Source organism: Micropterus dolomieu, linkage group LG06, assembly GCF_021292245.1.
Source record: "Micropterus dolomieu isolate WLL.071019.BEF.003 ecotype Adirondacks linkage group LG06, ASM2129224v1, whole genome shotgun sequence".
NCBI lineage: Eukaryota > Metazoa > Chordata > Actinopteri > Centrarchiformes > Centrarchidae > Micropterus > Micropterus dolomieu.
Genome location: NC_060155.1, coordinates 29495696 through 29508517, shown reverse-complemented (window position 1 = coordinate 29508517; position 12822 = coordinate 29495696). Strand labels below are relative to the sequence as shown.

Genomic DNA, 12822 nt, shown 5'->3' with positions numbered 1-12822 from the left:
TTGTTAAAAAGCAAGTATATCGTGGGCTTTATAGGCAGGTCCCGCCTCTCGACCACCAGAGAACAATAACTGCACTTTCACCGGGACTTAAAAGCTGCTGTGTTTGGAATCAGCAGGGAAATTTGAACAAGTTTGAGGACTTTGCCCCAAAATAAAAAGTGTTTTATACTTTTACATTATTGGCTTAATATGTTTCCCGGCTCAGCTGTTAAAAAGCAGACGATTGGCTCTCCAGCAGGAGGGGCGGGACATCTTTGGCTTTCCCCATAGGACTCTACTCAGGATTCTCTAAGTGGCGTGTCGGCTCTTACAACGTCTCCGGCGATATGAAAAACAAAGACGAGTTCCCTGCAGAGTATAACCTAACCTCCAGCCCTCCCCGCGGTGCAACCTGGGAGAAGCTGAGAACGGGGCGACATGTCCAAGAGACAAACAGTCACTCAAGTTTTGAACCCCTCAGGAAACCGAAGCACAGCAGTGAGCTTCAGCTCAGCCATCTAACGGTGTAAACAGCCTTCCACTGATTCCTTTACGTCGCACCGTCTCCTGACTCGTCCTGCAGTAAACTGGGGACTTTCTGAAAAGGCCGATGTGTTTAAAAATGTTGTGAAAAACAAGCTCGCACCAAGAAATGAAAATGCTTTGAGAAAGCTTTAACATCTGAAGGAGTCTTCACCATCTTTAAATTAAAAACTCAGCGTCTCCTAAATGTGTTTGCATGTTGAGCTAACGGTGCGTCCTTGTTGTGTCTTTTGCAGGACTGGGTGACGGCCACGGACATCAGAGTGACCCTGAACAGGCTCAACACGTTCGGAGACGAGGTCTTCAACGACCCCAAGGTCCTCAAGTCCTACTACTACGCCATCTCTGACTTCGCCGTGGGAGGAAGGTAAAGAGCCGAGAAAACACTTAATATCTGCTAAAGTAGACTTTGTTCCTTTTTTTTAAAGTCATTTAAAAGTTAGTTAGTTCATATTTTGATCAGTTTTGCAGCCACACGACGCATATTGTCACAGTTTGTGCCATGACGGAACAAATCTGCTCAGAGAAGCCTTCATGTTTACATACGAGTGTGAACAAGTTCCAGCAGCCTGAGCTTCATGAAACCTGCTCAGACAAAGGGAGCCGTGCTGACGGACTTGAGTGCGGTTGTGTGGCTTTGCGGGTCTTGATGTGTCACTGTGTGGTCCGCTTCCCTGTGGCCCCCATAGGAATCCACATAAGAAGTCCTTTTCCTGCACGTCTGTAAAAGAGGCTTCGACAGGCGTTACAGGAGTGTTGAACAGGCCGCCGCTGCACGGCCTCCGCAGCTATAATCTGTTTGAAATGTGGAGCAGATTTCCATTACACAGCCAGCATTCCTGGCATTCCTGGCCGGCAGGGCTGGATTACAGGGGAACCGGAATGGGACGGACCGACCGCCGTGACGGGCGGAAGACGAGGGAAGAGTCCTGAGCTGGAGCACCTGCCCGAGCTGCAGAAGTTAACCTTTATTTTATTAAGGAGGGGGTTCTGAGGAGTCCTGTCCTCTGCTGGCTCCACCCTGGTTTACCTGAACTTGCTCACCTGGGAGCTCACCTGTCTTTAGAGAGCAGGACTCCTGATCCCTCTCCAGTCAAAGCGATGAACCCCAAACTCTCCTGGTTGAATCATCAGCACAAACATGGAGATTTTAGTTTAAAGTAAACTTTGCAGGGTGATTTTTCACCAGGAAGCAGTTGTTTACTTTCTCAAGAAAAGGTATCTTGTAGCTAACTGAAGCTAAAGATAACAGTCTGAGGAATCAAAAATAAAACCGCTGAAGCTAAAAATAAAAGTCTAGTAGCTAACTGAAGCTAAGGATAACAGTCTGGTAGCTAACTTAAACAGTGTGGTAGCTAACTGAAGCTAAGGATATCAGTCTGGTAGCTAACTTAAACAGTGTGGTAGCTAACTGAAGCTAAAGATAACAGTCTGAGGAATCAAAAATAAAACCGCTGAAGCTAAAAATAAAAGTCTAGTAGCTAACTGAAGCTAAGGATATCAGTCTGGTAGCTGACTTAAACAGTGTGGTAGCTAACTGAAGCTAAAGATAACAGTCTGGTAGCTAACTTAAACAGTGTGGTAGCTAACTGAAGCTAAGGATAACAGTCTGGTAGCTAACTTAAACAGTGTGGTAGCTAACTGAAGCTAAAGATAACAGTCTGGTAGCTAACTTAAACAGTGTGGTAGCTATATGAAGCTAAAGATAACAGTCTGGTAGCTAACTGAAGCTAAAGATAACAGTGTGGTAGCTAACTGAAGCTAAAGATAACAGTCTGGTAGCTAACTGAAGCTAAAGATAACAGTCTGGTAGCTAACTGAAGCTAAGGATAACAGTCTGGTAGCTAACTGAAGCTAAAGATAACAGTCTGGTAGCTAACTGAAGCTAAGGATAACAGTCTGGTAGCTAACTGAAGCTAAAGATAACAGTCTGGTAGCTAACTTAAACAGTGTGGTAGCTAACTGAAGCTAAAGATAACAGTCTGGTAGCTAACTGAAGCTACAGGCAAAAGTCTGGTAGCTTTTGATTGCTGGTGACTTGATGTTCATTTAGAAAAGAAGGACCAGTTGTACTTCCAGTCCTACTTGTGCAGGCAGACACTAGTGGTGAGCATCTCAGCCGACAATCTAACAGTGATTAAATTCCTGAATGCTGCTTGTGAACCACACACGGAGTTTTTAAGTTTTCCCCTAAAGGAATGTTTATTCATTATTTATTACCTCCTCTATACGGCTATGCAGCTGCACACAGAGAGCTGAGTGTGAACCAGCTTACTGTCCTGCCTAAAAGTGGTTTATTAAAATATAAACAATGTACATTACAATGTACAATAATGTACAATAATGTATAATAAATGTACATTATGTTTGTTGCAGTTCAGGGTTTCCATGCTTCTGGAGGCGGCTGGTGTTGACAGCCTCTTTAATGCCTCAGTCTTCCGCCTCTTCATCAGTTTTTCCACAGCTCACTGCCAAGAAACACCTGAGACAATAACCAAAGGTGGCTGCTGAGCAAGTCCCATCCTGTGGTGAGGGGCTCTTCCCCCCCGAGGAAGGTTAACAAAACCCTCCCTCAGAGCCGCCGAGCGGAAAAACCACATCAGAACCCAAGACAGTGTCAACAGAACAGCTTCCGCTGGTGTCCTCGTTAAACCTGAGAGGAAATGTTTTCACGGACATGTCAGATATATGATAGAAACTGAAGAGTTACTAAAACCATGTGTGTCACAGTGTTCGGAGGTTTGTGATACTGCTGATTATCTGCTGAGACCGTCACAGGTCCAGGTGTAACAGGTGTGTTTCTGTGCCGTCAGGTGTAAGTGTAACGGCCACGCCAGTGAGTGTGTGAAGAACAGCCGAGGACGCCTGGTGTGCAACTGCAAACACGACACGGACGGCGACGACTGCAACGTCTGCAAACCGTTCTACAACGACCGGCCGTGGAGGAGAGCAACCGCCGACAACGCCAACGAGTGTCTGCGTAAGTCTGCTGCCTCTGGATCTCTTTACTGCGACTACTACTGCTTTACTGCGACTACTACTGCGACTACTACTGCGACTACTACTGCTTTACAGCGACTACTACTGCGACTACTACTGCTTTACAGCGACTACTACTGCGACTACTACTGCTTTACAGCGACTACTACTGCGACTACTACTGCTACAGCGACTACTACTGCTTTACAGCGACTACTGCTGTGTCACTGCAACTACTACTGAGTTACTGCAACTACTACTGCGTTACGGCAACTACTACTCCTTTACTGCTGTGTCACTGCTTTACGGCAACTACTGCTGCTTTACGGCAACTACTACTCCTTTACTGCTGTGTCACTGCTTTACGGCAACTACTACTCCTTTACTGCTGTGTCACTGCAACTACTGCTGTGTCACTGCTTTACGGCAACTACTGCTGCTTTACGGCAACTACTGCTGCTTTAGGGCAACTACTGCTGCTTTACGGCAGAGTTACTCTGCAGCTGTTACTACTTGTACTACTGCTACTATTAGCAGCTACTACATCTGTTATAATAATAAAAATACCAGCAGCTGAGTCAGATCAGCGGGCCTGAGCCAGACAACAGATTGCGGTTAACTTGGCAGTAACTGATCCCAGGCTTTTACATAGCTTAGCATTAGTCATGAGCGTCTCTGGGGGATTGTGGGAGCTGTAGTTCCTGTCGGCTAAACGTTCACATCGCAGTGCAGATGCATGACTAACTGGGGAACGGGGAATATTTGTGTTTCTCCCACAGTCGAGCTAATCCGTCCTCCAGCAGCAGCGCAGGAAACTCACTCTGCAGCTACGTTCACCTCATTTAGCCCGACAGTCCGGTGTTGGTCACTCCGTCCAGCTCAGTTAGTACTCGGGGAAACATGTTAGAACGAGACTGACCTTACAGAACTGTTACAGCTTCACTGCCTCTACTTTATTACTGCTATATAATATGAGTTTATGTGGTAAAATCTTACTACAACACTTGAGCACGGGAGAATCGGCGCTCAGAGTGACCCCAGTGCTTTGTGATTAACCCTCTCTCTCTCCCTCTCTCTCAGCCTGCGACTGTAACGGGAAGAGCTCCGAGTGTTACTTCGATGCCGAGCTGTACCGGGCCACGGGTCACGGAGGTCACTGCAGGGGCTGCGCCGACAACACCGACGGGCCTAACTGCGAGCGCTGCCTCGACAACTACTACAGAGAGCAGAGCGGCGGCCGCTGCCTGCCCTGCGGCTGCAGCATCGTCGGTGAGTTCAGGACAGGAAACAAAAACGGGTCCTAAACCCAGAGCTCTCAACAATTGCTCATGACCTTCTTCATTGTTCACTTGGTGGAATTCGCCACCTGCCAGGCTGTAAATATACAGTTGCAAGAAAAAGCTCCAGAAAAAGGAATAGTGTGAAATTTTGGGGGAAATGCTGTTTACACTTGCAGCTCATTAGCTTAGCTTAGCACAAAGACTGGAAACGGGTGGAAACAGCTAGCTAGAAAGATGCTGCTCCGGGCCAAGAAATATAACAATATAACACCCTGACACCACAAACCAGAGCCTACATGTTGATCTTTAGAGCTTTTGACAGAGTTTCCAGCCTTTATGCTAAGCTAAGCTAACCAGCTGCTAGAACGTACAGAAACACTTTGAGTCTCACATGAAATATCAGCAAGAAAGTGAATCAGCATTTTGTCTCAAAATGTTTAGAGACGGAGTCAAAGTCCTCTTAACAATATCAAGAATGAACTTTCCAGTCGGATGTTGGAGTTTCCCACAAACACACCAGGAAGGAAGTGAAACGTGTCTCATTTCTAAACACATCATATTTACTGAGCACAGAATAAATGTTTTGTTTGTTCTTTGCAATAACTCGTCTTCGCTCCTAACGTCCCATCGAGCGCTCAGCGATATGCTGCCCTGAATTACTCTCAGCTCTATAGAAGTGTCCATGAGCTCTAGTTAAAGTGAAAACATGTCAAACCGCTGGAATGAACTTTGTGGTTTTGGTGGTATTTTAGCAGCAAACCGCTGGTTAATGTGGACCAGCTGTTGTTTGAGTCCCAGTTACACCAGCTCTGCCTTGTAAGGGTTTGTTAATGGGGAGCTGATTGTTTGCACGTGGTTGAAGGTTAACGTTGATGACGCCCGGTGTGTTTTTATGTGGGTGTGTTTTCAGGTTCGGAGTCTCCTCAGTGTGACAACAGAGGAGTGTGTGCATGCAAACCAGGAGTGAGCGGAGAGAAGTGTGACCGCTGCCAGCCGGGATTCCACAGTCTGACGGAGGCCGGCTGCAGGTACAGACAGCCCAGCTGCACTAAAACACAGTGAAAAATGACTGGAGTTCTGTGTGGCTGCAGGTACAGACAGCCAGCTGCACTAAAACACAGTGAAAAATGACTGGAGTTCTGTGTGGCTGCAGGTACAGACAGCCAGCTGCACTAAAACACAGTGAAAAATGACTGGAGTTCTGTGCTGCTACGTGGCTGCAAGGGGGAGTTAATGACAACATGATACCTGACCCAGATGTCAGTCATAGTCATTCATAGTTCAAAGCATATGTACCAAAACCCTGTTGTCTAAATAACTCTATAAAGTAACGTTTCTTTGACAAAATCAGACAATAAGATGGATTGTAGTTTTGTAGATTGTAGTTTCTAAATCAGAATCACCTTAAATCGGCAGGTGTGTGCACACATACGAGAAACGTGACTCTGGTTTTCCATTACTCCCAGTGTTCATACACACAACCAGCAACAGAAACAGGAACTGTTAGCCTAGCTCCACCTCCAGCAGCTTCAGGTTTGTTGACTGAACAGCAGCAGAGATATAAAAGTAAAAAGAGACACTGTGATTCAGCAGCAGTTATTTTCTTCTGTGGTGTTTTAGGTCTTCAGGTGAAGCTGCTGACTGTTTGCAGGCACTGACTTTGAGCGCCCCCTGCTGGCAACAACACAAAAGAAACTTTGACACTCATGACTGTCTGCAGCATCTTGGTCGTTTCTGTAAATTCAGACATGAACACGCATCATGTGTTCATCCAGCTCAGATATAACCCCCCCCCTTCTCTCTCTCTCTCTGTCAGGCCTTGTTCTTGCTCGCCCTCTGGCAGCACTCAGGAGTGTGACGTCAACACGGGACAGTGTCGCTGTAAAGACCACGTGGAGGGCTTCAGCTGCGACAGGTAACAGACGCCTCGTCCAATCATAATAACCCTCTGACAGTGAATGAGTGAACATCACTTACAGAACAGTCATGAGACACATCAAACCATCTGTGGGGACAGGAGCAGCGTCCGGGTAGTACAAAACAGTCCTTTTACAGACGTAAGCAGCTCATTCAGCGACGGATACATGAAGCCGCTCCGCAGCTGTCGTCTGTTTCAAACACACTGAGCAGATGAGCTCGGCCTGTGACGTCACGCATCTGTCGGCAGCTTTCAATTAACCCTCTGATGGGTTATATGTGAGGATGTGCTGCAGGCTGACAAAGAGACATCTGGTGTCTGAACATGAAACACTTTATGTGCCCGGGTTTTGGATCCTTAGCTATTAAATAAAAAAGTGACAGAAGGTGCAGAGAAATGTGTTTGCTGATTGTGACGAGACACGATCGACTGGAGTGAATCTGCGTCAGCAGTTTGTGCAGGACGTAGTTTCACAAGCTGCTGCTTCACTTTCAAGGCTTTTCAGATCTACAGTCCAGATTTCAGTTGTTTAACAGTCCCTCCAGAGCTTCACGGGCCTCTTCTGTGATTGTTGTGGCAGCTTTTCTAAAGAATTCCAATGAAATTGTGGGAATTAGTGTCTGTGAAGGTTCTTAGTCATCCAGGTCATAGTTATCCAAGGAAGGTTAAAATCTACGGCCGCTGGACTTTAAGACACTGGAAGAACTGAAGAAGTTTCTCGCATGAGGGATGAAACGTCTTCTAGTAACTTCAGCCGAGTCCAGTGGATCTGAACCTTCCTTGGATGTGGGAATAAGTGAAAGCTGTAGAGGGAGATGTGATATTTTAACTATAGAATTGTAGTTGAATCATTAACCCTTTGAACTCTGCAATACAAAGGTTCCACCAGTGCCTACTCTGGTATTTTTGCCTATTGGGCATTGGGTCGTTTCTTGGAGTATCTTCAAATGCTTCATATCCATAAAGTCTGTACAACCTCAGCTAAAAGGTTATGTAAGTCAATCCATACCATAATACCATAATAATTGATAAAAGTATTGAAATTGTGTGATAAATAAAAATTATTTTTTAAATCGTGCAAGTTTTCCCATAAAATTCTACAAAATAAACACAAAACATATTGATCCAAAATATTTTTAAATAGTTGTTAACACTCCACAAGTCATTTGAACTGTGCACCTTTTTTAGTTTTTGAGAGAGGGTCATTTTTATGAGCAGAGTGCAGAGGTGTTTCTTGTCACTTGATGTTGTCATCATGGCAGTTCCTGTCAGCTAACACTAAAAGCATGTTAGACGCAGGCTTTCTGTGTGAACTATGAACTAAACTATGTACGTAACTGTACTAAACTACTGAATCTTAGTGTTTCTCTCAATCTCTCTGTGATAATCCTGCTGTGACCTGCTCCTTTGGCGGCACTCATCTCGCCGTCATGCGTTGTCACGGGATTTTTCACCGCACGTAACGAAACGTCTTTCAAAGTGTTTGGGGTGGTGATGGAGCAGACCTTTGGTGTGAGAAACCCGGGTTCAATTCCCCACTGTGACCCATCCACCATTGTTATTCCTGAGCAAGACATTTAACCCCTCGTTGCTCCAGAGGCGTGCGACCTCTGACATATATAGATATATATATAAAAACGTCAGCTAAATGAATAAATGTACATGTAATGTTTGTCAGGAGACGATTTCCTTTATGTTCGACCACAATACTGCACATTCTGCAGAACAGTTTCCCCGCTTTGGTGAAGAAGATCTGGATCCTGGTCTTCACGGCCCTTTGCTGTTGTTTCTGAGACGTTGGTATCACACAAGTCTGCTGCGTCTTCTAAACAAGGAAGTGAGTTTGCTGACGTTTTGTGGGAAACGACGATGATGGGTCAGAACTCAATTCAAGGGGATTTGTTGAATAGTTGAGATTGCGACATCGCAAAATCCTGGAGGGACTGATTCATGTTTGATTAGGTGAAGAGGGCAGGAAGGAAGAACAGAAATAAAATAGAGGGGCGTTATAAGATATACAGATACTTTGCAGCAGTAGGGGCACATTTACGCTCATGCATCTGACCCCTGAGGTGAAATGCAGACTGTGACATATATTAGACGATGAAGGCGTGAGGTGAGGGTGGAGCTGCTCTGATCTGGGCTTTAACGTCTTTGTGTCCTCCAGGTGTAAGCTGGGTTACTTTAACCTGGACCCCAACAACCTTCAGGGCTGCACCCCCTGCTTCTGCTTCCAGCACTCGTCTGTGTGCGACAGCGCCGAAGGCTTCAGCGTGCACACCATCAGCTCATCCTTCCAAAGAGGTAACGCCGCCTGCAGGCCGGACGCAGGGACATAATTTACCCACACACACAGTGCTGTGTGTGTTTGTGTGCTGTAAAGTGCTGTAATGTGTGTGTGTGTGTGTCAGGTGACGAGCATTGGACCGGTCAGCAGCGTGATGGCTCCAGCGTCTCCGTGCAGTGGTCCGACAGCGGACATGAAATCTCCCTCATCTCAGACGACTACTTCCCCATGTACTTTGTAGCCCCAGGTACGTACGCACACACACATACATTTGTTCCTTGGAGACTAACCCCTACTTTCATAACCTTAAACCGCAGGTTTGTGTCCCCGCGAAGTGAGCGTGTAAACAGGTTTGTGTCCCCGCAAAAGTGAGCGTGTAAACAGGTTTGTGTCCCCGCGAAATGAGCGTGTAAACAGGTTTGTGTCCCCGCAAAAGTGAGCGTGTAAACAGGTTTGTGTCCCCGCAAAAGTGAGCGTGTAAACAGGTTTGTGTCCCCGCGAAATGAGCGTGTAAACAGGTTTGTGTCCCCGCAAAAGTGAGCGTGTAAACAGGTTTGTGTCCCCGCAAAAGTGAGCGTGTAAACAGGTTTGTGTCCCCGCGAAATGAGCGTGTAAACAGGTTTGTGTCCCCGCAAAAGTGAGCGTGTAAACAGGTTTGTGTCCCCGCAAAAGTGAGCGTGTAAACAGGTTTGTGTCCCCGCGAAATGAGCGTGTAAACAGGTTTGTGTCCCCGCAAAAGTGAGCGTGTAAACAGGTTTGTGTCCCCGCAAAAGTGAGCGTGTAAACAGGTTTGTGTCCCCGCGAAATGAGCGTGTAAACAGGTTTGTGTCCCCGCAAAAGTGAGCGTGTAAACAGGTTTGTGTCCCCGCAAAAGTGAGCGTGTAAACAGGTTTGTGTCCCCGCGAAATGAGCGTGTAAACAGGTTTGTGTCCCCGCAAAAGTGAGCGTGTAAACAGGTTTGTGTCCCCGCAAAAGTGAGCGTGTAAACAGGTTTGTGTCCCCGCGAAATGAGCGTGTAAACAGGTTTGTGTCCCCGCAAAAGTGAGCGTGTAAACAGGTTTGTGTCCCCGCAAAAGTGAGCGTGTAAACAGGTTTGTGTCCCCGCAAAAGTGAGCGTGTAAACAGGTTTGTGTCCCCGCAAAAGTGAGCGTGTAAACAGGTTTGTGTCCCCGCAAAAGTGAGCGTGTAAACAGGTTTGTGTCCCCGCAAAGTGAGCGTGTAAACAGGTTTGTGTCCCCGCAAAAGTGAGCGTGTCCCCGCAACACTATAGGTGAAAACACATTTAACTAATAGATATCACCATGAAACTTTCCTGGTTGATTACTTAGATTTAGACAAAAAATGTTTATTACAGGTTTTTTGAAGTTTTATGCTTAAATTTTCAAATGAGGCAGTTTCTTATTAAATATGCACTAATTTGCATCTATTTCAAGAACTGAAATCTGAACACTGGATTAAGTCAGGTTCAACATTATTGTATTATTTTGTTGACACATTAGACTCAAACGTTTTTACAGAGAGCTTTTTATGTATCTCTTTATTTCATAAATCAGAAAATACTGTCAATAGGCATAAAAAAATCTATTTTCTCCATCTTTTTGGGAATTAAATGTTCTATAATTCAGGCTGTGAATGATATATGAACAAACCCCTCTGTACCACCCTCCAGAATATCGTCAGGAGTAAAACAGGAAAGTTTGGTGTCTGTAAGAGCTGCTGAAGTTTAGATTTCAGGCTCAGGATGAGGGAAAAACAGCCTGTAAATATATGTATTGCAAGATTTTACACGTTTTAAATCCATCCAACTAATTTACCTACTAATATTTAAGCCAACTGAAAGCTAAATAAAAGCTAGCCAGTCAGATTTCAAGCTTAACTTAAATCCGCCTCTACTTTCACGATTGGTTACTGGTGCAAAGGAAATGACCATATTTGGATCCAACAGCCTTGTGGGTTAATTAATCACATGACCCACATGACCACGCCTGTAGCGGTCTTTCCAGAATCAGACCTAGACCACTGACCTTCAGTGTGTGTTTGTGCATCACAGAGAAGTTTCTGGGGAACCAGATGTTGAGTTACGGACAGAACCTGAGCCTGAATTTCCGGGTCGACCGGCGGGACACTCGGCTGTCGGCGGAGGACCTGGTCCTGGAGGGAGCTAACCTGAGGGTGGCTGTCCCACTCATCGCCCAGGGCAACGCCTACCCCAACGAGAACATGCAGACTTATGTGTTCAGGTGAGACACAGCAGGGTTTCTCACATGAGGTGGTCTGATGGTCTGTTTACCAGCTCGCTGCTGCTGTTGTTGTTGTTTGTAACATGGTGCTCTGGTTGTGGTTCAGGCTCCATGACAGCACTGACTACCCCTGGAGGCCGACCATCAGCCACTCCAACTTCCAGAAACTTCTCCACAACCTGACCGCCATCAAGATCCGCGGCACCTACAGCGAGCGGAGTACGTAACACAACACACACAAAAACAAACACTATATAAACTGTTTAGCACTGTTTGCTAACGAGTGTGCTCTCCAGGTGCTGGTTACCTTGATGACTTCTCCCTGGTCTCAGCGAGGCGGGGTCCAGGTATTCCGGCCCGCTGGGTCGAGCAGTGCACCTGTCCTCAGGGTTACCAGGGTCAGCACTGTGAGCACTGCACTCTGGGATACCGGCGTGCCCGTCCGGAGCTTGGAGCCTTCAGTCCCTGTGAGGCCTGCAACTGTAACGGACACAGTGACGCCTGTAACCCCGAGACAGGTAATACTTATTACTGACTGGTTTACTGTTTTACCGACTGGTTTACTGTTTTACTGACTGTTTAACTGTACTACCGACTGGTTTACTCTGTTACCGACTGGTTACTGACTGGTTTACTCTGTTACCGACTAGTTTACTGTGTTACTGACCAGTTACTAACTGGTTTACTGTGTTATCGATTGGTTACCGACTGGTTTACTGTGTTACTGACTGGTTGACTCTGTTCCACACTGGTTACTGACTGGTTGACTCTGTTCCACACTGGTTACTGACTGGTTTACTCTGTTCCACACTGGTTACTGACTGGTTTACTCTGTTCCACACTGGTTACTGACTGGTTTAATCTGTTCCACACTGGTTACTGACTGGCTTATTGTGTTCTTGACCGGTAAGTGAGTGGTTTACTGTGTTACCGACTGATTTCTTACTGGTTTACTTTGTTACTGACTGGTTACTGATTGGTTTACTGTGTTACCCACTGGTTTACTGTGTTACCCACTGGTTACCGACTGGTGTAGTGTATTACCGACTGGTGTAGTGTGTTACCGACTAGTTACTGACTGGTTTACTGTGTTACTCACTGGTTTACTGTGTTACTGACCAGTTACCGACTGGTTTACTGTGTTACCGACTGGTTACTGACTGGTTTATTGTGTTACAGACCAGTTACTGACTGCTTTACTGTGTCACCGACTGGTTTACTGTGTTACCGACTGGTTACTGACTGGTTTATTGTGTTACAGACCAGTTACCGACTGCTTTACTGTGTCACCGACTGGTTTACTGTGTTACAGACTGGTTTACTGTGTTACAGACTGGTTACTGACTGGTTTACTCTGTTACTGACTGGTTTACTCTGTTACCGACTGGTTACTGACTGGTTTACGCTGTTACCGACTGGTTTACTCTGTTACCGACTGGTTTACTCTGTTACCGACTGGTTTACTCTGTTACCGACTGGTTTATTGTGTCACAGACCGGTTACCGACTGGTTTACTCTTGTTACCGACTGGTTTACTCTTGTTACCGACTGGTTTACTCTGTTACCGACCGGTTACCGACTGGTTTACTCTGTTAC

At 46.0% G+C, this 12822-nt stretch overlaps 1 protein-coding gene across 1 annotated transcript in view; it reads left to right on the top strand.

The window, feature by feature from the left end:
• The window catches only part of lamc1 (laminin, gamma 1), a 73255-nt gene that overhangs the window by 41077 nt on the left and 19356 nt on the right, over positions 1 to 12822 (top strand). Inside the window, exons 4-12 of the mRNA XM_046051519.1 lie at positions 3336 to 3502; positions 4582 to 4770; positions 5692 to 5809; positions 6598 to 6696; positions 8867 to 9003; positions 9111 to 9233; positions 11037 to 11226; positions 11333 to 11445; positions 11523 to 11744. Coding sequence (XP_045907475.1) covers positions 3336 to 3502; positions 4582 to 4770; positions 5692 to 5809; positions 6598 to 6696; positions 8867 to 9003; positions 9111 to 9233; positions 11037 to 11226; positions 11333 to 11445; positions 11523 to 11744 — 1358 coding nt within the window. The remainder of the gene's footprint in view (positions 1 to 3335; positions 3503 to 4581; positions 4771 to 5691; positions 5810 to 6597; positions 6697 to 8866; positions 9004 to 9110; positions 9234 to 11036; positions 11227 to 11332; positions 11446 to 11522; positions 11745 to 12822) is intronic.